General features: G+C 36.5%; 1 protein-coding gene across 5 annotated transcripts; it reads right to left on the bottom strand.

Annotated features, from left to right (window-relative positions):
• Positions 1-389: 389 nt before the first annotated feature.
• Positions 390-26,945, bottom strand: Prrc1 (proline rich coiled-coil 1). 5 transcript variants are annotated; one of them, XM_010627211.3, is made up of 10 exons: positions 26,758-26,945; positions 22,837-22,947; positions 22,199-22,255; positions 21,875-22,015; positions 20,224-20,384; positions 17,206-17,308; positions 12,778-12,941; positions 7,334-7,437; positions 5,396-5,498; positions 390-729 (listed from the first exon to the last, which is right to left on the bottom strand). In XM_010627211.3, the coding sequence occupies exons 2-10, from the start codon at positions 22,925-22,927 to the stop codon at positions 520-522; spliced, it is 1,134 nt and encodes a 377-aa protein (XP_010625513.1). In that variant the 5' UTR covers positions 22,928-22,947; positions 26,758-26,945; the 3' UTR covers positions 390-519. The 5 variants fall into 5 exon arrangements, with proteins under 5 accessions (XP_010625513.1, XP_010625509.1, XP_033622396.1 ...); XM_010627207.2 differs by having other exon boundaries at positions 21,875-22,255; positions 26,758-26,940; XM_033766505.1 differs by lacking the exon at positions 26,758-26,945 and adding an exon at positions 24,001-24,077 and having other exon boundaries at positions 21,875-22,255.
• Between the last annotated feature and the right edge of the window lie 25 nt (positions 26,946-26,970).

Below are 26,970 nucleotides of genomic sequence, written 5' to 3'. Positions count from 1 at the left end.
TTCCAAACTATGTGTGTACATGATGACCAAAAAGCAATGATCGATTCCGTTCTGCGGCCTCTACTGTATAAAACATGCAGAGATGAGCAGCAGCTCCCTACAAGTAGGTGTCTTGGGTAACTGTGGAGCACACTGCCCACCATGAGACCTGAGATCACGCATACACAGAGCAAAAAGAACACTTTTTAAAAATACTTAATTAACATGTCTACTTTAAAAACAAAATCAAGTACAAATCACTAAATTAAATGTCTCTGCACATGAATTCCCATTTTATGAATTTGGTATATTCAGTTGTGCTTTATTATAAATATATCTGTATTTTTTCTTCTGAGAAGTTGGGTAGGAGAAATTATATAATTATAAAAAAGATCTTTGTTTTTCTTCCATTGGAATGATACCATGCCTTTCTAGGGGGAAAAAAAATGGCAGTCTACAGGAAAATTATAAAAACCATTAGATTCATTGAAGAAGGCATGATCCCTTCTTGAACAGCCAGTGGGAAGGGAAGAGTCACCCTCACATGGTGCGGGGTGGCAGGCGCTGCCGGTACATGCCCGCGATGGCTTTGGCCGCACTGTAGATCATCTGCCGACGCGACATGCCAGTAAAAGCTGCGTGCCAGTCAGTCCGGTTGACATTTAGTACACTCTTTTCCAAGACTTCGCCCACTGTTACCAAAAGGCCTGACCACCGCAGATTGTAGTCCTGGGGAGTTAGACTCTGAGCCTATGGAAACACAAAATCCAGAATAGTATGGTTCATTAAATACCGTCACTGGAAGTAGCTACCACGTAAGTGACATCTCAAAGTCTTGACTTTTAATATAGATTATGACAAACCCTGAGAAACACATCTACGCTGCCAAGGGCTTAAAGCTATAGGGCTACAGAACAATCAAAAGTAATAGTGCACACAGCTACTTCGTTAGAAATATCCCCCTTGTGCTCGTTTTTTCCATTCAAATATAATTTTTTTTTTCCTTTGTTTGCAGCGCTGGGAATTAAACCAAGGGCTGTATGGATGATGAGGTTTTAAATCTAACCCCACTCTACCTCTTAACAGAACTCAGGATCAAAGGCTTGAATTCTAGCTGTCCTTTCAGTGTCACACCGGGTCAGTAAGAGGCCAGGCATACTGGTGCTTGCCTACAATGCAGCACTTGTGGACACTCAGGCGAGAAGATCACCAAGTTCCAGTCCCATCTTCAACTTAGCAACTCAGTGAGACCCTGCCTCAAAATTTAAAAAAACATTTTTTTTAAAGGTTGGGGATGTAGCTCAACGCAAAGACCCTGAGTTCAGTCCCTGGTACTGAATAACAACAACAACAACAATAATAATGACAATGCTGCTGCTGATGATGATGTTCATGCTAAAGCTACCTTCTTTTCTTCAGTGTTTTACTGAAGTTTATTATCAGAGAGAAACTACACAAAACATAAGCACTCGACAATAAACTATTATAATGGATCAGGTAAACATAACCACTACAAAGTCAAAAGCGAGCACATTATCAGCATCCCAATCCTTAACTTCCGTATCATTCCAGAGGTAATCACCATTTAGTTTCCTTACACTCTTGCTATCTGACACTGCTATATGATATCATTAAAACTACCTTTCAATAGTTGTAAGATTCCAACCAAACAGAGCCAAATTTCACATTAAGGCATCAACTGCTCAATTCGTCTGTGGAAAGGGTCCCCAGGAACATGACTAACACATCAGCAAGCTTACACATACCAAATAATGTCCCGTCTAAGACAGCATCGAGCCATTTTATATCATTCACACTTGACCCAACCTCTATCTGCTTCTATTCAAAGCACTTATTCATCCACACAGGTATAAAAGAATACTCTCTGCTTAGCAGTGGAGAGCGGAGCGGGTCTTTCTGTTTCAGGGTGTCAAGTCCCGAGGGGGAGTCTGTACTGCATGGTGATCCACAACTGTGCTGTGCATTACAATCACTTGGGAGCCTGTTGTTTGTTTTTTGCAAAACCAGTTTCTCAAGACCCAACTAAAACACCTGAATTAGAAACTCTACAGCTGTCCCAGGAAAAGCAGTGCACATTATACAGTTACTTCAGAGCCTGCTATTTGGGAAACTCAGCTCTAATACTCTCTTTCAAAACCTACAACGCTCTATTAGTACATCACTACGTCTCACGAAGAACAGCAGACACATCACTAAGGTCATTACAGACACTGCTTCTCCAATGGTTATGAGCCCACAAATCCCCCAAAAGGTCTTAAAATGCAGGTCCTGCTGGGAGCTCTGAGTGGGCCCAAGAGCATTCTTTTTAGTTCCCAAGGGATGCTCTCGACACTAGGCTTACACTTCTGAGGAGCACGGTATTTGATGTTGCCCGCAAAAATTCAGAATTGGGTTTTTAATGGGGGCAGGGAAAGAGTCACTTATACTTAAGTTTCATAAGAAGAAATTATATGAAGTCTTTTTCCAGATTTTCATTACTATATGTATTGTTGATAATTATACATCTCTGAAAGGATGATTTCTGACCCCCCAAATTTAAACAGTTCAATAATAAAACAATACAGACATAAAATATTTCAGGATGGCTTAAAAAATAAACAGCTAAAGAACAGTGAATACAGTGGTACCTCAGTTCACAAACTTAATTTTTTCCACGATTCTGGTTGTGAACCAAATTGGTTGAGAACCAAATCAAGTTCAGTGGGTAGGTTCCATGCTGACCTTACAGGAAATTTGATTCGGTGCTCGTCCAATTTGGTTTGCAATCAGAATCACGGAGAGAAGTGAGTTCATGAACTGAAGCACCACCGTGAAAGGAAGGTATTTTAATGCACATATTTTCATTCTAAATTTTGATACCACATTAAAAAAAAAACAGAATAAAAAGCAAATGATATCCTGTGAATAGCACTATTTAGTTAATCACATTAATGGCTGCTGTCCATTTTCCCTACTCATTTGTATATATTTTACAGTATATATAACTCCCTGATAATAACTGGGATGATACTAAATGTACCTTTTTGGACATTCCTTTAGCAGTAAGTCACTGACAGTTTAGATATGTGTATCTAAATGCAGAGGTCCACTTCATTCTCTGAGCATCATGTCTATTTCTTTTCAATATATAGACCTAAAAATATAGTAAAGACTATCCTTTTGTAACAGTTAACTTCTAGTACAGAGGTCAGCAAACTTTTTCTGAAGTGGGATAGACAAATTTAGGTTTCAAAATCAGTCTTCACTTTAACTACTCCACTCTCTTGCTGCAGTACATAAATAGCTGTACCAACATGTAAGTAGACTAGCAGAGCACGTTCTAAAAAACTTACTTTTTGTTTTCTTGTTTGTTTTTTGGAGACAGAGTCTCATTATGCACTTCAGGCTGGTCTTGAACTCACTCATTATGTAGCCCAGTCTGGCCTCAAACTCGCAGTGATCCTCCTGCCTCAGCCTCCCAAGTGCTGAGATTACAGGTGTGTAGCACCGCACCTGGACTCCAACAAACTTACTTATAAAAGCAGGTGGCAGGCCAGATTTGGCTGCGGACCACTGTGGGCTGACCTTGAGTCCACAGCAATGTTAACAGTGGCAATGAGGGGAGCAACCTTAATTACAGGGCTTCTAATATTTTACCATGAGGTCTGAGGTCCGCCTCGATTTTCTAGTACAAACATAGCCTTCTAATCCTAATTAGATAGAATATTTAATAACATGGTTAGTATTTCTGGTAAACAATTCTGCTGGAACCCTTTTCCTTCTTTACTCTGTTCGTATGTTCAGCTACATTAACTGAATGCTATTGGTGAACTGTCCATTCTTGGGATAAACCCTTCATGGTCAGGATATAAATTCTTCTATATATTTCTGAATTTAATCTCTTAGTCTTATCAATGATTTGGACATCTTCTTAAGTGATAATGGACTAAATTTTCTTTGTGTTGAGACACCAAATTAGAAAACTTTCTATCTTTATTTTTGATGATCTATGCAGTATGAGAATCAACCATGCCTTGGACATTCTGAGGAACTCACTTGAACACCATTCTCTAAATGACGAGATTTTTTTTTTTTTTTTTTTTATGGTGAGATAGAATTTTCATTATACACATATAGTTTTTGACTATCAAAGAGCAATTTTGTACTGTTTAACCAAATACTCCTGAATCAATAACAGTAAAATTTATTTTCCTAGAAAATCTATCATTTTATCTAAATTTGCTAATGTAACAGTATACACAGTATTCACATAATTTTTAAATTATCTTTATATTAGAATGAGTTTGTAAACATATATTTTAAAATTTCTTGAACTTTTAAGAACAAATTACAGTAAGGGCCAGGTATTTAGCTCAGTGGTGCCACAGCCTGCCTTGCAAGCGCAAGGTCCTGAGTTTGATCCCCAGTACAATTAAATAAAAAAAAAAGAATAAATTATGGTATAAATAAAAGTTCTATCAGAATTTCAAAAATTCAGACATCAATTCTTAGTTTTCTTTCTAAACTGCAAGCTTCTAAATGGGTCATGGATTGCTTTTGACCACTTTATGAATACAAATGGCAAATGTATATGTAACTGTATATGTAATCCATATTTTCTTGAAAATGAATCTATGCTTTATCAGATTTTCAAATGTTTATAAGCCCCAAATAATTTTAAGACAGAAAAAAGTCAACAAAGTAATTTTTAATAGTACAAAGGTTTCAAGGTAAATATATACATACATACCTTCCATTTTATTCATTAAAGAATTAGAGAAATTTTCATTCTTTTGGAAACTATGGATAAGTATAGTATTCGATCCATTTTTTCACTCAACATACCTAAAGACATGGGACTGTCATGTAAGGTTTCTAATACAAACTTGTTACCAAAGATGAACAACTAAAAAAGAAGATCAAGGAAATGGGAAATGTAGAGAACAGTAGAAACAAATATGGAGCATAAAGGAAATAAATGAAAGTGGGCATAAAACAAGCAGAAAAAGTAAAGTTTCTCCTGATCTCAGATAATCATAAAAAAACAGAAAAAAATGAGAAAAAGAACAAGTAACATGTGATATATGACCTTTTAAAAGACGATGGAAAACAAAAGTAGGGAGGTAATAAAAAATACAGAAGGCCCAGGAAATAGGAAAGCAAATAAAGAATAAAACATAAAAAAAGACAGACAAAATCAAGAACATAATTTCTTTTAAAAAAAAATCTAGCACAAATTTTTATTCTGAAAACAGTATTTCAGGGCCAGGGATTTAGCTCAGTGGTACCACCACCTGCCTTGCAAGCACAAGGCCCTGAGTTTGATCCTCAGTACCAAAAAAAGAAAGAAAAAGAAAAAGGAAAAAAGAATGAAAACAGTATTTCAAGTTTACTCAGAGAAAAGGAGAAAACCAACCTGCTGTACAAACTCCAAAGGCACCGGTGTGGCTTGGGTAAAGGTTTCTAGACGAATGCCATGAACAGGATCTTCTACTACCAAACACCCAATGTCAAACCACCTGGAATAGAACACATGGGCTTCATTTTGTTTACATGGCAAATAAAAGTTACAGTGAATGGATAAAAAGGAAAAACAAGTTTATTATTCAAACAAGTTTACTATTCAGACAAAACATCAGATTTTAAAAACAAGCTTTTCTAATTATTCTGCAAAAAGACAACCACTGAAACAATAGATAAAATTATTCTGTTGGCCTAATTTAAAAAGGAGAAAAAGAATGGGAAATAACAAAGACAAAATAATTTAAAGTTACTGATCATAGAAAGTTTCCTTTCTTTCTAAAATGGGAGAGAATAATGAAAGGAGTGTTACACAAATATGCAAAAGAAAAGTTTACACTCATCTGAACACACAACAGCATTTACAAATAATAATGTTACTTGTTAAAATATGGAAAGTTTATGTTACCAATTCTATCACTAATAAGCAGCCAGCTAGAAGTTACTAGCAAATTTTAAAATAAACTTATGTGAAGGAAATGATACTGTTCTCATGAATAAATCCTTCAAATCATATTTTCTGCATTTTTCACAATGAATCAGGCTTTGAGTACATCTGCATAAAATCAAGAAAGCTTCCTTCTATTTAAAAATACTAGGAATTTTTTTTGTTTGTTTGTTTTTGTACCAGGAATCGAACTTGGGTCCTTTCACTTACAAGGCAGGTGGCAGAAGCGTTAAGCCAAATCCCCAGCCCTCTAGGAAGCTATTTTTTAAAAATCCTTAAATTTGCTTATGTGAAGACAATTCTAGCAACACCAGAATCTTAGCTACTAAATTTATTAAACAACCAGCTGCCCTGAAGTTATGAATTTAGACAATATGAGCATATGGCACAGTACAATGTTCAATATCTCTATTTTTAAACATATGTAGATCTAATAAAGTACAACAACAAAAAAATGGATTAAGAGACATTTACATATTCAGAGAAACCACCAAGTAAAATATAGAGTAACATAAGCAACTAATGAATGATAAAATGGCAGTCTGAAAATCTGCAGTAGTCGCATCCTACAACTTTAAAGAAAAATGACATTTATTTTATTTGGTTATACTAATCATATTTGGTTATGATAATATTTCTCAATTAAGAAAATGTATTTGTGAAATCTCCATAAAACCAAGTTTAGCTAAATTTTACCTTGCACCATTTCACATTATTTGTACACAATAATGTCTACCATGGATAACAAACTCACTAAACTATTACACATGCACCTCCTAAAAAGCAGAGTCTTCGAAGGTCTAAGTAGGTTTATTTAATCACGCTAGGGAACACACACTCAAGCTCCAAGTGCTTTGTTTTCTAAAACGCGACTATTAATATTTCAAATGGGATAGCAGTTTTCCCATTCTCTTCAATTCAGTCAACGTAAAACTATAACCACTGCCATCCATACAAACTACTCTTCCATTTTGACCCTAGTACCACTGGGTAAGGAAATTTTTAGTTCCTTTCCCCCGCCTTCATACACTTCTTGACATCCTAGCTCCTGCTGCCACCTTGGGAAGAGGACATTGGTAATCTAGACTAAGCATGTTCAAAGACAGCCAATGGGGACTCCATCTCTCTTCCTCTCCGTGTGGCTGGTAAAACAAGATGGACTTGAACAAGCCTATCTGAAAATCCATGTTACTTAAAAAGGCCTTAAGAAGAACTATGGTTTTAAGGTATTTAGGTTTCACACAGCAGAAGATAACTACACAACAGCATCTGAGAACATACTTTTCTCTCTGAATCTAAAACAGGAGATACTCTTCTAGGTATTTAGCATGAACTCCCAGGCCCAACTGCATTTTGCTTCTAAGAGAAACACAGTAAGCCTCTTACTTGTCAGGCAGCAACTCTGCAATGAAGTTTTCTACCGACACAGCAGTCTGTTTTTCATGGATTACTCCAGTTCGACGCAAGCTATCTATGCGTTCCTGGGCACCCTAAATGACAATGGTATAGATTGGAAACAATTTTTCTAACATATCAAATATTTAATACACTAATTTTTAATTATTCACTTGATTATACAATATATAGATAATTTATACACACACGCACACAAACACACTGCAAATATTCAAACAATACAAAACTTGAATTACATAAGAGCAAAGAATGAGAAAGGCCAATCACATTCCTGCTATTAAGTCTGGGGTCCATCTTCTAGATTGTTCCCATATGCATTACCATGTTGCTTGCAAATGTTAAATGGGTCAATCTTAAATCGTATTTTCTAACTGATTATTAATGTAAGAAAACTATTTTTTTTAATGTCGATCTGTCAAGGGGGCCATCTTACTGAATAAAAATCTAGAGTATTTTTACTTGAGTCTCTCTTTACTTTTTAGGTGGGTAATCACACTAATAGTGCATATGTTTCTCTTTTTTCTAAATTCCCTTTAATTTGGTGCACCATGCACCAAAATGACCAGTTACTTAAAATAGAAGTTGTAAATACACATACTATACTAACTCTTAACAATAATTACCACTGAGAACACTATATAGATAACTCAAAATCATGAAATATAAATCTCAAAATAAGAACACTATAAGTTGGAGATGAGTGATGACAAGGTTGCTATTTATTGCTTTGTCTGAATCATTTCATGAACAGTGATCATGAATGATGTAATGAAAATGTTCAAATGGCAAGTGTATTCAATATCATTTTTGCACAAAACCAGCCATGAATGATATACCTACATATTTTTAAAGACAGAAGAGGTACACAGAGGAAGTAAGATCAAGTGTTCAATTTTTATTCAAATAAAAATAAAGTAAGCTCAGTTACTTCGGAGAAAAATGAATTTTTTCAGACAAATGAAATAAAAGAAAGTAACAACTGTATGAGAACAGGTATGATCTAAACATCATCTCTAAAGATAAAATATGCTGCAACTTAAAACAAAAATTAAACTGTTTTCCTCATTCGTATCTCTAGGGCCTAGCACAGTGCCTAACCTAACTGGTGTTCAACAAGAACTCAAGACTACATGAAAAGCGAACAAGGGGAAAAATAGTCTTCCCAAAGCCTTTAGGGCCAATGTCAAGAATATAGTGTGAAAATGATATCAAGCATGATAACACTGAAATGAGGCAGCTGCTGATTTTGAAAAAAATATAACAGATAAGATGAATATAATTCTTTATAGTATATACTGTGAGTTTGCTAACTGACTCCTCTCAGGGAAAGGTTATGGCTACATTTTTATTAAAAAGAAGATTAAGTAAATGTTAATTCAGTAAAAACTATTAGGGAACTAGTGGGAGTTTAGATTCATCCCTAACACTTTGAAGGTGACAACTATAGCAAAAAAATTCGTAGATTTTATACTTCCAGAGAACAGACTAAATTTGTTCATTTTTTCACAAGCTACAAGACAGGACTTTGGTGGATTAAGAATTAGGGAGGGTAAAAGGCCACTTTGAAATAATCTCAGACTGAACTACAACACTGAAGTGCCTTAGAATTGTTTCAACTTAGTTCAGATGAATAATTAAAATTTTACATATCTTCAGAAATGTTTGTAGATATTATCCACATCTTTATTTGTTGAATATAAACTATGAAACAATGGTCATAACTATGACTGTTTTAATAAAATTAATGCTTGACATAGAAATCTCAGAAATTTCTTAAATTTTAATTTTGGCTAAAATGATTTGTTTTAAATAATTTCACATGTTTAAAGGACAACTTTGGTTCAGAAAAGCCACTTTCTTCAATTGAAATCTGACCAAAACAATGGGTTTTTTTTTTTAAGATTCTATTTCTTCACATTAGCTTCCACTAATGTTCTAGGGAAAAAAAAAAACCTTGACAAATTTATAGTTTTATGGTAAAAGCTAGAAAAAGAATGATATGCCTCCGTATCATATTTATATAATGCTTCACAATTTAGACAAAGCCCTTGCTTTTATGTCTACTTTCAAAAAATAGTTACCTTTTTTTTTGTCCAAAAGCTATTTTAGTATTTTCTCCAGATTGCCCCCTCAAAGTAAATCTGAAAAAGTCTACCTTTCCAGATTCATAAACCCTTTCCAATTTACAAAAACATTCTTGAAATCTTGAAAGTACAACCTCAAGCTACATATATGACCTGTTCTAGTCCTTCAAATAAAAGTCACACACATAAATATTATGATTTACCTCGTATATAACTGATTAGATGTACAACTATTGCATCACATATTTACCTACTTGCCATACTTTTTTCATGTCTAGATGAGACTACATTTAAACCCTACAGCCACCAGTTAGCTTTGCTGTACATCCCAGAAAGCCTTACTGGAAATATACACTGGTAATCAAATTCAGGGGAAACCCACCAGAATGTAGAAACATTTCTAATGTGTTCTCAGCACCACTGATCTATGGATATACCATAGATGAAAAGATACTTTGTACTTTATGAAAAGTACAAAGGCAGGATATAGGTAAATTGTTGTGTAAGTCATTCACTACATTTAGATATAGTATAACTACTCCCCAACAGCCCCAAATTCATAAAGTGCTTTTAGAGTACTTGTGGGGACAGGAAAAGCTCCATATCCTATTTTTAAAAGTGCTGCATATAAATGAAAAAGCACCTCTAATACAGGCAGCACTGTCCTCTGGTAAAATTAAAAGTAATATAGCACCAGTGTGGGGTAACTGTAAGCAGTGGTTAGTTATTACTTATAATCAATACACCAGACTTTTGTCCAGTGAAATAGACTACCAATTACCTAATTACCATTACTTTTCATGTATTAAATGAGTGAATAGTGTCTAAAGTACCTGGCTCATAGGAGCTCTCAATAAATGTATACTATTTAAGTGCCTTTATATATAATATAAGAATGTCAAAAACCAAAATGCACTTTCCTTAAATATAAATACAGTTGATCCACATTATTAGTGGATTCTGTGTTGGTGAATCTAACTAATCACCAAAATTCATTTGTAACATACACAGAACTGTAAGAAATTTGGGTTGCCTGATGTGCACATTTTCAGCTAGGTCAAACAAAGGATATTCTGTTTTCTTGTTTCATGTTGCATACGATAAACAAGTGTCTTTTCTTTCCTATCTAGTGCCACTTTTCTTGCATTTTTGTGCTTGCTGATTTACATCTTCCAAGTGGCCCCCCAAGGATAGTGGTGAAGTGCTGTCCAGTGTGCTTTCGCACAACAGGAATGATGTGTCGTAAGTGTAAAACAAGCATGTGTGCAATAAGCATCATTCAAGCATGAGTTACAGTGCTGTTGGCTGACAGTTCAATATAATCAATCAAATATGTATATATAACATATATACACACAGGCACAGAACAGCTATATATGACTGTCAAAAATGCTATGACCAAAATCCCACAGGGACCTAATCCTGTATTTCCGCCATGGGCAATGGTTCAAGATTCACTAATTCAGTTTCTGCAGCAACCCTGAAGAACAGAACCACAGCAAAAAACAAAAACTGTGTGAGTTGTGCAAACAAGATTTCTTGATGGATTAGATTATGATGAATTGTGAATAATGATGACAGAAGCTTAGGATGCCTCCAAGATTTCTCACCTGAGAAAGGTTAGAAATGTCATCCATTGAGAGCCAGAGGGCTAAGTGAGCAAGTCTAGAAGAAAATTTAAGTTCCAGACATATTAAATTTGAGACATTCAAGTAAAGTTGTCAAAAGGCAACTTTTATATAAATCAAAAGTTTACAAGAGAAGTCTTGGTGAAGATATAAGCTTGGAATGGTCCACACAGAGATGGTGTTTAAAGATAGGGGCAAATGGGGAACCAAGAGGCTGGGAAGGAGAAAGCAGCACAAGAAAAGCAGAAGCAGCAAACATTCAGTGAAGTTTACAAACAAACAACAGCAGGCCCACAGTCACAGGCGTGTCTCCTGGAGTTAAGTGAAAACATTAAAGAGTGGCTAAAGGTCTTGAAACCCACTGAAAACTCAAAAAGAGGGAGCACCTGTAGTGACAGTGAGCAACTCTCAGTGGAGGTCTGGGGGCAGAAACCTGACTGGGGTAGAGAATGAAGAATATGAAAAGAAGAACTGAAGACAATTACTGGTGATTCCGGGAGGACTTATGGTGCAAAAGAAAGCAACCTAAAGTAGCAGGTACAGGGGATGTGAGGTCAAAGAATTTGTAGAGGGTTTTGTTTGGCATCTCTGTTTTTCACGGAGGAAGAGATTTTTCTATGCCAATGGCTGTTCACTTTGTTCATGCTTGATTATATGTATGCTGGTAACACTACAATATCAAAAAAATTTAACAATGTATAAGAGGGAAGAATTCCCAGAACTTAAACATTTTCTGTATTATTAAGAGATAATTAAAAAGTTATGGGAACCAAAGGATACTGTAATTTCAGTAATTGATGTGAATGTTAATACTGGGTTAAATCCTTTGTAAGACTAATAATTCTTTGTGCTCTGTTATGGCCTATTGAGATGCCCCCCAAAGCAACATGCGGTCATGAGGGGCTTTTCAGAGGTGGCTGGATCTAGGGTGTGTGGTGCTGGGATCAAGGATGTGTGACTAGTAATCAGTCCACCAATTGGTCTGGCACAGTTCTGGCTAGGATTAAGGGTGTGTGTGCTACCTCTGCACTATTGCGGGCGGCCTGCATAAAATGTAAGGGACAGAAAGAAGACTAACGTGCTCTCACCTGCCTGCCTGCCATGGACTATTTCTCCTCTGCGATCCCCCTCTGCCTTGCCACCCCGCCTTGGAGCCAGCCAACTATGGACTGAAACATCTACAAACTGTGAGCTAAATGAACCTTTCCTCCTTTAACTTTAGGTGTCAGGTATTTTGTTTGAGCAACAAGAGAAGTAACTAACACATGCTTTCTGAGTTTATTTCCTCTCCTCCCCCAATAATCAAAACCTATCTTAGATTTCTTTAAATTAAAACTCTGTAATATCTTCCTAATACTAAAGAGTTGTCTAACTAAACACAGCTGTTCAGTATTTCAGTAAACACATTAGCTCCATTTAGACCACAGAATCATTATCACACTTTTCAAAAAATTAACTGTCAGATTCCATACCCTTAAAAGGTGTTCTATGACTTTTTTTTTCAGTACTGGGGACTGAACTCAGAGCCTTACACATGCTTGGCAAGTGCTCTACACTAAGTTACACTGTCAGCCCTTTATTTAAAATTTTTTATTTTGAGACAAGTTCTTGCTAAATTGCTCAAGCTGGCTTCAAATTTGGGCTCCTTCTGCCTTAGGCTCCCCAGTACAGGTATACGCCACCATGCCCAGCTATCACTCACTTTTAATCCAGCTGCATAGCCCACGGGTTGTGGGGCAATATTGGACTGTCCAGCTTCCCCTACAACCATAGCCAAGCCAAAGACCTCCTGAAAGGCATCTCGGACAGCAGCCACTTTTACTTCTTTATTTGAGGTCACTACAATATCCAGTTCACCTCCAGATTCTACAAAGAGCAAAAGAAAATTTTAATTCCATATTAAAATAATGAAATTCTCATAATTACTGCCATACTATGTGGTAACATTTTATTTACAAGATGATTATTATCTTCATAAAATAATGCAAGACAGAAATCATTACTTTTTGAAACAGTTGAGAAAACTAAAGTCTTGGACAAGTAACATAGCTGTTTAGTACTAATGTCAGGACTCAAGTCTCGGTCTGTAGACACTAAAATCCTCTTTTTACCACACTGTCTGAATTTATCACACTCTAATCTAAAAGTATCTTGTTATGTTCTCAGCCCCAAACAACCAACTCTTCCTGAGGTTCAAGACTGGAAATTGAATGCAGTATTCGCAAGTAGAAGACAGCACAGGCCTCCTAATGATTCTGCATGCCCCATCTGCCGTAACCAAGGCACACATTTTCTACCACTCTGTGAAAGGTTCTAGAATGTATTAGTAGCTCTGCCTAAAAATGGGACTGTGGTTAAACAGCAGCAGCAGATACTACATACATCTGCTTCTAGGAAATTCACAATGTACATTAACATATCTAAGCTTTTGAGAAATCCAACATTAAAAATAATGAGTTCAACCCAGTTATATCCATATTTATTCTGTTCACTGGATACTTTCTTAGCATCTAATGATGGCTCCTAATACTGGTCCATACGTATCAATTTGGAAAATGATATACCAATATGAAAAGAGATTATTTTCCTGGAGAGTTCATACCTATCCACTAATTTAGCCAAGTCTTATTTTCTAATTAAACTTTTGGTGAACACATTCATTACATTTTTAGGACTGCAAATAAAAATAGTTTCTCGCTGTTGACCAATATATATATTCATTGTATAGTAACTTCCAGTTTCCAGTCCATCACTTATGGAGCAACCACAGAAATTTAAACAACTGGCTTGTTTAATTTACACTTTGTGTAAATTTAAGTTTGATTTACACTTTTGGGATACTCTACAGAAAATTAAAATGAAGTCTCTTACTGGTGGTAAATTTTCAAAAGTTACATACCAAAGACTACCATGTTCTATACTTTTATCTAGAAAATAATTTAAATGTGGGGGCCACAAACCTTACTGTATGTGCTCATTATTTTTAAGAAAGCATATACCACAAAGATAATTATTTGTAAATTACATGTGTACTACTGTCATAATACAAATATTTAAGTGCATCTGAAAATGGAAATATAAAACATTGAAATTCAAAAAGATTGAATACATATTAAGTTCAAACATGTAAAATTTTTCAATTATTTTAAAAACATGTGCAATTATTGCTAATTAGAATAATTTGACCAAATATATGCCATTGTTTTGTAAAAATCTTAATTTACTATCTGTGATACAGGTTGAGTTATCTCTTACCAAAATGCTTAAAACCAGAAATGTTTTGGATTTGAAGATTTTTTTTAAATTTTGGAATATTTGTCTGTATGCAGTGAATTATCCTGAGGATGAGACACAAGTCTAAATTTACTAAATTTACTTGAAATTTACTTCTATTTCATATAAATCTTATACACAAAACCTAAAGTTAATGTTATAAATTATTTTGAGTACCTGCATTTTGGTGACAATCTGTCTCATGGGCAGGTATGGCATTTTCAAACACAAGTGGAATTGTGTCAGTGTTTAAAAAGTTTCAGATTCTGGAGCATTTTGAATTTCACATCATAGGATCACTGATGCTCAACCTGTACAGTGAATTCAAAAGCCTACTTCTAAGCACACATTCTGATAGTTGGCATTAATGATTACCACTGCTAACCAATTTCTCATGAAAGCTATTTGTAATATAAAACATTCTGCCCCAGGAACAAGGCTGTTTTCTAGCTAAGTACCTCGTAGAAGAGTTAAGTTATTTTATCATGGATCCTTTCCCTGTTTAATGTAATATTCCACAGATCACATCTTTACTGGGAATTTCAGAACTTACTAGTACAACCAAAGAGTCAAACAGGAAAGAAGAGGAAGGATACTCTTCTCACTTTTTCCTCCATATGAAACACAGTTCTAGCTAAGTACTGCTCCACTGTGTTGCAGCCAAAGGCTTTTCACTTTGTGATGAGTGAAATGCTTTTAATAAGGACAGAAAAAGAATGAAAAGAATGCAGAAAATTTCATTTGAAATGAAGTTAAAATCCAGTGTGATTCCTTAATATACAAGAAATAATTGGATCCAGTGATTTATGGAATATTTATGTAAAAATGCCAAAAGCTTTACTGAGCTTTGTTATATCAGAATAGTGTTATTTGTGTTGCTGGTGAAGCATCAGCTTTCATGGTTTCATTACTGTTTTTAAAGATAAGTAATTAACAGAAAGTTCACGTCCGTACCCTCTCCCTTGGTTTTATTCCTTTTTCTTGATGTTGAGACTACTGGCTTCAGAAACTGTCTTGGGTTCCAGACCCAGCTTGTTACCTTGGGGAACCAACTGAGCTCGTCTCTCTGTAGAAAAAAACCCATGCCTCATAGTGGTGTAAGGACTAAATACTTGGTCTAACATAGTACACTTGTTAAAACAACAAAAAATACCCAAAAAAGGTTAATTCCTTTCCTTCATTCAAAATATGTACAAATGAAGAAAACATATATGGTGCATTACATCAAACTGGATTATTATGAATATAGGAAATCACATATATTACAAAGTCCAAGTTCTGGATCCTTTGGAGAGTTCCAAACACAATGAACAATTTAGCTGAATTAATTTTTGATTCAAGTTTCTACTTCAAGGGAAGCTAAGTGATTGAATGTAAAAAAATTAAACATGGGCTCAATCTACTAGCTCCACTAAACTGTGTGATTCAGGATGGTGAATTACACCTCTCTGAACCCGTTTTTTTTTCCAAAACTTGAAAAAAATACCTAACTTGCAGGGCTCTTGTGAATTAGTGCCTGGCATAACAAGCATTCAATAAATGGTACTTAATCAAAACCTAATCCAAAACTATCAACATCAAGGCCAGTCAAAGCTACTGGCCTTTCACGGTCACTAAAAGTTTCTGTTCAAGCACCTACTGAATATAGGTTTGGCTTACAAATGATCTTCAGGAGAAATACTGTCGTGTGGCCACTGACTCAGATGAGCCACAGTATTTATTCACATATTAGAGAGATACATAAAAATTAAATAGGACACCATCTATAGGGACAACTGTCTGGAGGAGGATTCTTTTTTTTTTTTTTCAGCTTTAATTGAGTTTATTGGTACACTTTAGGGATACAGTACAGCTACATTCATTGTTGGGATCTTGTACCTCTACATGACAAGTCTTGGTTCTCATTTTTTCCCCTTGTCCCTGCCCTCCCTTCACCCCCTCCTCACCTCCCCATCTACAACCACCTTATTTCCATCTTTTCATTATCTCACATTTTCTTCTTTTCCCTTTTTACCCTTCCCCTACCCGTCCCACCTTCCCTACACCTTTAGCTCCTTTCTTCCCATTTCTCAATGTCAGTAATCTTATTAGGATCTTCTGTATTATTGCAGATTATTCACACCAGAGAAACTATTCAGTATTTACACATTTATTTCACTTAGGAGTATATCTTCAATATGTACTCATTTTCCTATGAATGAATCTATGTTCTCATTCTTTATGGCTGAGTAATATTCCATTTTATAGAAAAACCACATCTTCTTTATCCAGTTTGGAGGAGGATTCTTGATGACAGGGGCTCACAGGCAGTCAAAATAGTTTTCCCAACAAAACTAGTAATCAGTGGGCTGGGGATTTGGCTCAGTGGTTCCACCACCTGCCCTGCAAGAGCCAGGTCCTGAGTTTGATCCCCAGTACCCAAAAAAAACCAAACAAAGAACTAGTAATCAGTTATTATGAATAACTAGATTACCTTCTTTTAAAAGTCATTCCGAGTTAAACATAAGGACATTTAATCAGAACCAAGTATAGCCAAAGCATCATTTTAAGCAAGAGTAAATAAAGTTAACATAAAGCAGCACTAACACATATTTACAGTTAAAATCAGTAATGATACTAACAGTTGATATTTTTATTCCTACAAAATTGACTCAGGGGGAGTTTCCAAAACTTATTTAATGATGACTAAGAAAAAGATAAATTAATAATGCTGAAAAGACTTACTTCAAGAAGATAAAAAGAATTTCCACTAATGACATGACCAGTGGAAATCAACTGAGAATTATGATTCAGTGGCTCGATGTTGATGCATATTTTAAAAGCATATGGCAGATACAGATCTAACGTATGTACATACTGATATAAGGAGCCATGCCAGGGTCCAGCGTTGTAATCATGCTTTCTACTGAATGCTTTGTCTTATCAAGCACAGATTTCACCATAGGATTCCCGGCCACACCCTGTATAAAACAAGTTACTATACTGTATAAATCAACAAAGAACACCGTGGTCTTCATGATTATGAAAGAAATAGTTCCTTTTACTTATTTTTTAAAGTTTCCAATGCACCCCAGTCCAGTAAAGATAGAAGCAAAGTCAAGTCAGAGCAATGTTGAATTGCTCTTTGGTTTCTACGTTTCTCAATTCCTCTTCCTATCCTTTCACTGCAGTGCACAGGCCAGTAGATGGTAAAGTATCTACAAACCACACTTTATGATATTCCATAGATATGTGTATGCTTATGTTTATTCCATTTATAAATTACATGTTTCATTTCTATTTATTTATCTAAAAGATTACCTCTCAGGGTCTCAAAGACTACAATCAGATGTCTGAGTCCATGTTTCAGTAAAAACTTCTCACCTTTACTCCCTTGAACTGTTCCTACTACCTTAACAGAACACTGTACTATGTTCTACTACAGTTTCTTCTTTCTTCCTTCTTGATTTTTTCATTTTGTTTATTTCCAAACTCCCAAATCCTCATATATTAGCCAGACCTCTTCCTCCGAATCTGGAGACCCACAGAATTGGAAAGGAACCATGTCTGAGAGTCTCTTCTTGCACTAAAAGACGTGGCTCCTGACCCAGCATGTGACAGTTGCATTCCCCTTTCAACCTATCAGTAAACCAAGGCAATTCTGCACAACATAATGTGTTCCTAAGACTACTGACCAACTCTATGCTGAAAATCACAAGTTAATACTATTACTACACCTGGAGAGCTAACTGGGCATCACAACTGGTAAGATGACATACAGACACCTTGCTCATGACAGGTGAAAAAAAAAAGAGCTGTAATTGTTATACAAAGAAAACTTTTAGAAGTACAGAGAGACATAAAACTGCAAGTTTGGAAAAAAGTCACATTCCTGAAACATGAAGCACAAATAAGATAAATGAGATAACCACTTAACAATTTGAAAATACAAACCGGGCGTGGTGGCACACACCTGTAATCCCAGCACTCAGGAGGCTGAGTCAGGAGAATCACTGTGAGTTCGAGACCAGCCTGAGCTACATAGTGAGTTCCAGGTCAGTCTCATGTGCATAGTGAGACTCTGTCTCAAAAAAACCAAAACCAAAACCAAAAACAAAAACAATTTGAAAATACATTTAATATATATCCAATGAAATTGCAAACAATCTCTCAGCAGAATATTGGAAGGATCTTGGCAAAATGATTCCAAAATTCGCTGAGAAAAGTGGGAAAAGACCAACAAAGATGTTGAAGAGAATTCGGAAGTTTAGACACCTCAATACCAATACATTATTACAAACACAGAATTGTAGGCACCCTTTCTAGCTTACTTGTCACTGACACCCCCCAGGCCCACCTGCACAAGGCAGACCTTCAACACAGAGTGCAATAAAGGGGCCAGGAGTTACAGCAATTAAAACAGTGGGCTACTACTGCAGAGACAGACAGAGAACAGAGGGACAGAGTAAAAAGCCCAGAAACTACTGTCAACATAGAATTTAGCAACTAAGATAAAGATGACATGTCAAATTACTTCAATTAGAACACCGAAACAGTCCATTACATAGTTGGAAAATAAGTTTGATTTCTACCTTACACAATGCAGTGAAGAGTATCAGCTAAACTTTTAAGTATTAAAAAAATGAAATAATAGAATTAGAAGATATCAAGGAGAAATATGTCATATACTGCTAGCAGGAAAGTCTTTTTTAGCATAAAAACAAAGAAATTGAAAGAAAATTTAAGAAGTATTGTTTAAAAAGCACAGTAAATGAAATAAAAATGCAAAAAAACCCAACATATAGTAACATACAACAAAATATTCTTCTATTAAGAACTCTTAAAAATCCCTTAAGAAAATCATTCCAATTTTAAACTAGACAACATAAACAAAGAATTCACAGAAAAAATACAGAAATGACTAAAAATTTCATGAAAAGAGTTCAAGGTCAGTGCAAAGAAATGCAAATGAAAATGAGGTTCTAAATTGCCTATCACACAATACTGTATTTCAAATTTATAGCCAAGAGTTAATTATCTTGCAACAGAGATACCTATAAAGATTTATAAAGAAGACTACCCCTCATAGTTTTATTAATAAGAATTACAATTAGAACAAATCATTCCACAATCTGGTCACTACAGTTAGTAACAATATTATAGTCTTGAAAGTTGGTGAGAATAGATTTCAAGTCTTTCCTCCCCCACAATGATGATGTAATACATGTTCATTAGCTCAATTTAGCCATCCCACATGTCTACACCTTTTAAAACATCATACTGCACATGATAAATCTACACAATGTTTCTCAGTTAAAATAAATTTTAAAATTCATAATTAGAAAATGCCAATAGCGGATTAATAAAATAAAACAAGGAGAATAAATGCAATATCACGTATGGCAAAGTAGCCATAAAAAATACACTGCTTGGCAAGTGTGGAGACACACACCTGCAAGCCTAGCACTCTGCGAGGCTGAGGCAGGAAGGAAAACTGTAAGTTCAAGCCCAGCCTGGGAAACTTAGCAACTCAGACTCTGTCTCAAAATAAAAATTAAAAAAGAGTTTGGGGTGAGTCCTGGATTCAATGCTCAGTTCTGAAAATAAAAATGCATTCCTAAACATATGGCTAGGAAGATGTTTATATCTTCAAGGTAAAGGACAACCAAAAACACAAAGAAATACCCCCATGTCATTGTTCCGACTTATTTTTATTAACAGAATGGGTACATCTACACAGATACGGACAAAAAATGGGAGCAATGAGAGCAAACTAACAGAATTCTTATTCTTTCCTTGGGTCATCTTCTATTTTCAAATTTTTTTCTGTGAATACCTATTACTTTGTAATAAAAAAATAAAACATAATTTAAAAACTAAATATCCTGTCCCTTACCTTAATAAAACCCCATATTCCACCAGCAGATGCTTCATCATGACCTCTTCTGATCCTAGGGTCTTCCTGCTCCTCTGGGAAAGTAATGGCTGACGTGGTACCAGCGCCTGGCACCACAGACATCAGACTGGCTTGCTGAGTAAGAGGGGTTGGCAAAACACCTAGCAATGGCAAAAGAGCGTGACTTGTTCCATGAACTTTTTACATAAAAAGATATAGTATATAAGCAGCCCAAAACAACTTTAATAATGTAACTATACATTCTCAAGTATTTCAAAATTGAGTTAGAGACTCAAAACCACCCAAACCAAACCTTTTATAATGTAAATTAAAAAGAATTCCAAAAAATAAATTTCTTTCCATTGACTCAGTTACGCTGTCATGAAAAAAGATACATACATATATATGTATATATGTAACTAGAGAAAAGTTTTCATGTTGTCCTATCTAGTACTTGAAGAAAGCAACAGTTGATCCAAAATATAAGTGGGCACCTAAGTCCATCGTAAAAGGTACACAACAATCACCATGTATACTGCATACATTTCATTTTAACTGAGAAAAAACATTCATCAAAATGAAACCAGTTTCATTAACTTTTGGTACACGAGCTTTTATTTGGTTTTGAATTTTTACCTGACTGAATAAAAACTATTCCCTGGACCAGTCGGTCAGTCCTGATAATTTTTAAAGAAGAGCTTTTAACTCTTAAACTTCACTCTGATGTTTCTGTGTAAATGCACAAAATTTTGGACAAAATTATGACAAAATTTTGGAATTCTTTCTGACATTTCTTATATTAATCAAGTTGTTTGTTTTCAAGGCTAGGGACTGACCCAGGACCTCCTGCATGCTATACAAGCAATCTAATACTGAGCTATACTCCCTGCAGCATATACAAAGTTAGAGCAACCTTTACTTTTTGCTATACTGTGCATTAACCCAAGATTTTGGCACTGAGCTACATCCTCAGTCCTTTACATTTAGAGTTAATTAAGACAGGATCTCACAAAGTTATCCAGGCTGGGTTCAAACTTGTGATCCTCCTGCCTCGGCTTCCCTGAGTGTTGGAATTATAGGCATGCATCACAACATATGAATTATTTTTTATAATTGAAATGAGAGAAACAAGAAGAAACTATACCCAACAATAACAAAAACTTGTCCACACTATACATAACGCTTCATAACAGCATTATCGAAATGGATAAGTAGAAATGTAATTATCACCTAAACTGAATTTTAAAAATGGGGTATTTTCTCATAATGGAATATTATTCAGTCATGAAATGAAGTACAAACTCAAGCTACAATATGGATAAACCCTGAAAATGTCCGAAATGAAATGAATGCCCTCCACAAAAATCCCCCAACATGACTCCACTTACATGGAATGCCCAGGATAAGCAAATCCATAGATTAGTGGTTGCCTAGCGCTGTGAGGACTGCAGAGAACAGGGGTGAAACAGGCACAGGATTTCTTTTTGAGGTAATGAAACGTTATAAAATCGATTGTAGCAATGGCTATACAACTTAATGTGTGAAAACTACTAAACTGTGCACCATGAATGATATTCAATAAAGCTCTGTATAAACTAAAACAACATTTAATCTAGCCATGAATCTCAAAGCATTAATAAAAGAGAATTACCTGTCACTGGAGGTGCAGAAAATGATGGCATCAGTGGCGTCTGGGGTGCTCTTCCCGCGTGTCCTCGTGTAATGTCGTAAGATGCCCCAACAGAGAAGCCTGACACGGGAGGACCCGGAGGAGGTGCAGACAAAAGAGCACCTGGGGCGCAGGGTGCAGGCGGGAAGTGGGAGGGAGGAGGGTCACTGGAGGTCGCAGCGGTAGCTGAAGGAAGCGGAGGGGGCACAGAAGCACCAAGTGGAGGGACGGGAGGAGTGGCGGAGAGAGAGACGAGAGCCGGTGGCTGCCCAGGAGGGTGGGATGGCTGAGGGGTAGAATACGCACGAGGCGGCAAGGGCTCCACGGCGGACACATTTGGAGAAGAGAAAGAACTGGCTGCAGCTAGAAAACACGGAGATGATAACGGGACTAAACTCAAATGCTTTTTTCATATTGCTGTCAAATTCACAGGACTGTCTACTGCAAAGAGTTTTAACTTAATACATCATTCTCAAGAATGATTTCTAAATATGTAATTTAAAATATAAAACAATATGCTTGAATGAAAAAGATTTTCAACTCCCAGAAGTAAAAGCAGCAGAGATATGTTATTAAATTATGGCACTGCTCAACAGTAGACCTTTCTTTTTTTCCTTCATTTGTTTGGGTGTGTTTTTAATAAAATAAAGCCATTCTGCATGTTCAAAAGTAGTAACCATGACAAAATATCAAAGATAACATATACTTTTAAGAATATTCTGTCACTGACTTATACGTAACATGAATATAAAGAACAAAACTCTACCTAAAGCAAAGCATTAACACTTTTTTTACTTTTAATAAATTCTTTAAATAAAATATCTTTCTTTACCCAGACAAAGGTTAAAGTTTTACTATAGGCATCCTGCTTTTAACTGACAGAAAAGGCAGCAGTATCCTCATTAGCCCTGATGAATACATTAGGTGCTGGCCAACCACAGTACCTGGGGGTGAAGCCACGGCAGTGGCAGCCACTGCTGCGGGATTCAGAGGAGTCCCAGGCGGTGTGGTCTCTATTCCACTCTCTTCCATCATTTTGCTTCAGGTATGGGATACTGTGAAAACAGAAAAATGCAGTAAGTTTTACAAAGTAATCAAAATTACATTTGGAAACTTTATTTGTTTGTTTATTTATTTATTTATTTTTTGGTACCGGGGATGAAACTCGGGTCCTTGCGCTTGCCAGGCTGGTGGCAAAACCACTGAGCTACATCCCCGGCCCCAAAATTACATCTTTAAAGCTTGCATAGTTAGGAAAAAAATAAGAGTAATCATCAAGAGACAGATACCTGCTTTTACTATTTTGAATGCCACTTATTTCCAAATGAAGGGCTTATCAAAATTCTTAACAAAATGTTTTGAGGATACGTACTACGCAAACAATCTGTGTCATTTCCATATACACATTTTAGGAAATAATTTTATTTAACTGTATCATTAATACACCAACATATTTCAAACAGTAAACTGCCAATTTGATTTCTGTCACATGAATTAGAGTTATGTCTACATTTCAGTCATGATATTTTAAATGAAAGTAAAACATTTAATGCAATTTTGAAACCCTCTCCCTTCATAAAATATTCTGTGTGCTACTCCTATTAACAGGAAAACTTCGAATGTGTGTGACACGATAAATGTATTAACCTCTTCCCTCATGGAACATTCTGTGTGGGCTAAACCTATTAACATTTTTAAAAAATCAAAATGAGCTCAACTTGATAAACGCATTAATTTCAAGTCTCTCTAATTCACCTTTTAAAGTACACTTGGTAACAGATAAATTATACGCCTTGAGTTCTAGAAAAGGGCACACGCACACATACACAAGCATACTTCTAGACAGGAAGGTCCTGATAGGTAATAATAGGTTACAAAACAAAAAAAACTCCCTTAAATATTATAAATCAGTTCATCTCAAGGAAAAATCCCTAACTGAGCCAAATTTGTTTTTGATATTTGTACTCATTTAACAAATACTCTGTGAGGGTCCAAAGCTCACCAGCCATTATCTACCCTGCTGCCTGTAGCAACACAACAGTAAGCAAAACCAACAGCAGACTTACAGTCCAGTACAATCAAAAACACCAACAGAAAACGATACCAACACAACTCGAACAGGCAGCTGTGGTCTGCATTGGGTGCTGAGTAAGAACACAATGTGACGGGAATATGTCTCACTGGGAGGTCAGGAAATGGCTTTTTCCAAAGATGCAACAAATAAACTGAAATCTGAAGGAGAAAAGGAACTTAATTAGAGCAAGAGACAGAGATAAGGCAGCTTCAAAAAACAAAAGTGAAAATACAACAGGTGTAACTGCCATGTAAGGCAGGAGTGCTACTGCTGTATTATTCCAATAGTATTAATGGAACAAGGTACATTTCAAGAAACCCTGCAAGGCAAGGAACAGAAAAGAATGAGGACTGAAGAGATAGGCAGGAGCCCAGATCACACTGGGCCTTATTAGCCAGGTTCAGGAAATGAGTGTGTATGCGTCTATAAGAACAGAAAGTCACTGTAACTTTTCTGAAATTTTAACTTCACAAGAACACTGAGTATTCCAAATCCAGCCTCTCTGAATGATAGCATGTCATGTGCTAGGAGTACAATGATTAAACCCAGGAAACCGGCACTGGTACAATACTATTAACTAATATAGACCTTAACTGAATTTCACCAGTTTTTGTTTTTACTCATGTGTGTGTGTACAGTTCTATGATGTTACATCATATACACAGGCTCTCATCATCACCACCACAATTAGGATGCAAAACTGTTTCATCACTTCAAAAGACTGCCTCACACCAATCCTCCCATCAACTAGAAGCCCGGGCAGCAACCACTGATGCAATCTCTCACACTTTCTCTAAGATCATTTCATGATCTTAAAAGGTTTCTTCTTAAGACCTTTTAAGATCAGGTTGTTTTCAACCAACATATGCCTTTGAAATTTATCTAAGGTGTTGCATGTATCAAAAGTTCTTTTATTGTTGAATAGTATTCTACTGTACAGATTTACCTGCTGAGTAATATTCAGGCTGATGTTAGTTATTGACAAGTTATATTTGTGTTTTGAAAACATTCCTTTGATTACAGTATGTCGATTAGGCCATCATAAAGGCACAGAGTGATGCAGACAGCTCAGTAAGAGAGCTCCAGAAACAGCTAAAATTAACAACCTAGTGATTCTCACAAACGGGAGAGGGTGATTATGCCTCCCTTGGTTCCTTCAGTAGTGGTCTAGAGACACTTTTGAGTGTCACAATTAGAAGGTTACAGAAGTTTAGGAGGTAGAAGCAAGGGCTACTGCTAAAAATTCATCAAAGCACATCATACAATTACTTAACCCCAAATGTCACTAGCACCAGGTTGAAAAACTGACATAGACTACAGTGAAAATGCTGGAGAAAGAGAAAAGATTTTTAAAATGTTCATGTAATAAAACTCAGTGACCAGATATGGAGGCTCGGAGGAAAGGGGCATGGTTTAAACAATCAGATACACGGCAGTGTCATTCACTAAGAAGGTAGGGTAGCTAGCAGGCAAGGTGCTGGATGTTGTCTTTGCGGGGGTGGGGGGCTGGGGGGGCAGAAGGTTGGGGTCATAGTGTTCAGTCTTTGATGGGCTAATTTCAAGCTCCTTGAAACATTCCAGCAGGCACACTGAGTTGATGTGGAGCTCCAAAACCACATAAATGTTGGGTGTCGTCAGTGTAATGATGCTTTCTAAAATCGAGTTCTGTGATGAGATCATCTAATAAGAATATGTGGAGAGAAAAGAGACTATGACTTAAAACCCAACCTAGTTTATTCAGGTAGCCAGCCTATCAGCTTTAGAAAATGAGGTGAGCAGAGCCTATGGTATCCAAAAGCCACTGTGTTTCAAGGTGGGAACAGGAAACAGTATTTAATTCTGTAGGCCAGAAAGGATGCTATCTGAAAGGTATGACAGATTCGCTAAACTAGAGATGAACTTAGAGGTATTCACAAGGAAGAAGTAGGCACAGAACTGAGGAGTGGGGGGTGAGACAAAAATGCACAACTTCCTAAAAAGCCACTTATTTTCTTTGCCTCGTTTTTTAATTGGCCATTCATTCACCTTCCTAGCACAGATGCTACCTAGCCCTTACTGGTGGCCAGTGGGTTGCATCCAAAGATAACCCTAATCCCTAAAGTAAGCAAATGCAAGCCTCTCAAGGCTTTACTAGTTGAGAAATGGTCAAACTACAATACTGTAGGAAAATGTGCATGCATAAACATACCTTCTAAAAAACATAAAATAGCACTGAGTACCAAGAGCCGGTAAAACTCTCGGACCAAAGAAAAGTACTGATATAAAGAAAGAAAATAATGGTGGCAACGGCTTGGAAAATTGAGCCCGCAGTCTCTAGCCAGATGTGCTCTTCCAGTCTGCGTGTACTTTGACTTTAGGCTCTAAAAAAAGTGACGGCTACTTGGAAGAAAAGAAACACATGGGAGCTCTGATGAACTTAAAGCACTACATAAGATCACTGTTGATAAACCGGTGCCAAAAGACTGCCTCTAGTACTTGACAGTGAGCACCAGACCAGAATGTGAATTAGGTCTCTGCACTCTCAGCTTCAATGCCAAAATAAACTTTCCTAAATGCTCACTGATTTAAGTGGCAGTTGAACAGGACTGAAATGCCAAGATGTGTCACATTGGTTGAAAAGTATACGTTATCTCTCCAAGTAAGTACTCTGACAAAAACAAATTCTGCCCACCTAGGAAATGGGTTACTCTGCCAGTTTGACTCAAACAGGTCCCAAACAAAAAGACCAGAGTGCAAAAGTCCTGGAGAAGCGACAGCGGATCGTCAGGGAAAATAAGCCCTCTCCCGTTACCTGTCCGGGTCTGTGAACTCCAGAGCCTGAGCGACCGCATCCTATTCCAGGAGCGGCGGCCTCCTGCAGGCTGTGCCACGTCTCCAGGCCCGGCTCCGGCCTCTCTCCGGGCCAGCGCGCAGGAGGTGGGGTCGGACGTCAATGCCGGACCTACGCCACAGGGCAGGAGAGTCCGGAAGGAGACTCCCGGACCGCGTGTACCCCGTAATCCGC

The sequence above is a fragment of the Fukomys damarensis genome, unplaced genomic scaffold (genome assembly GCF_012274545.1).
Source record: "Fukomys damarensis isolate Sample0158 unplaced genomic scaffold, DMR_v1.0_HiC HiC_scaffold_3, whole genome shotgun sequence".
Taxonomy (NCBI): Eukaryota; Metazoa; Chordata; class Mammalia; order Rodentia; family Bathyergidae; genus Fukomys; species Fukomys damarensis.
This window is presented reverse-complemented; position numbering and strand designations above follow the sequence as displayed.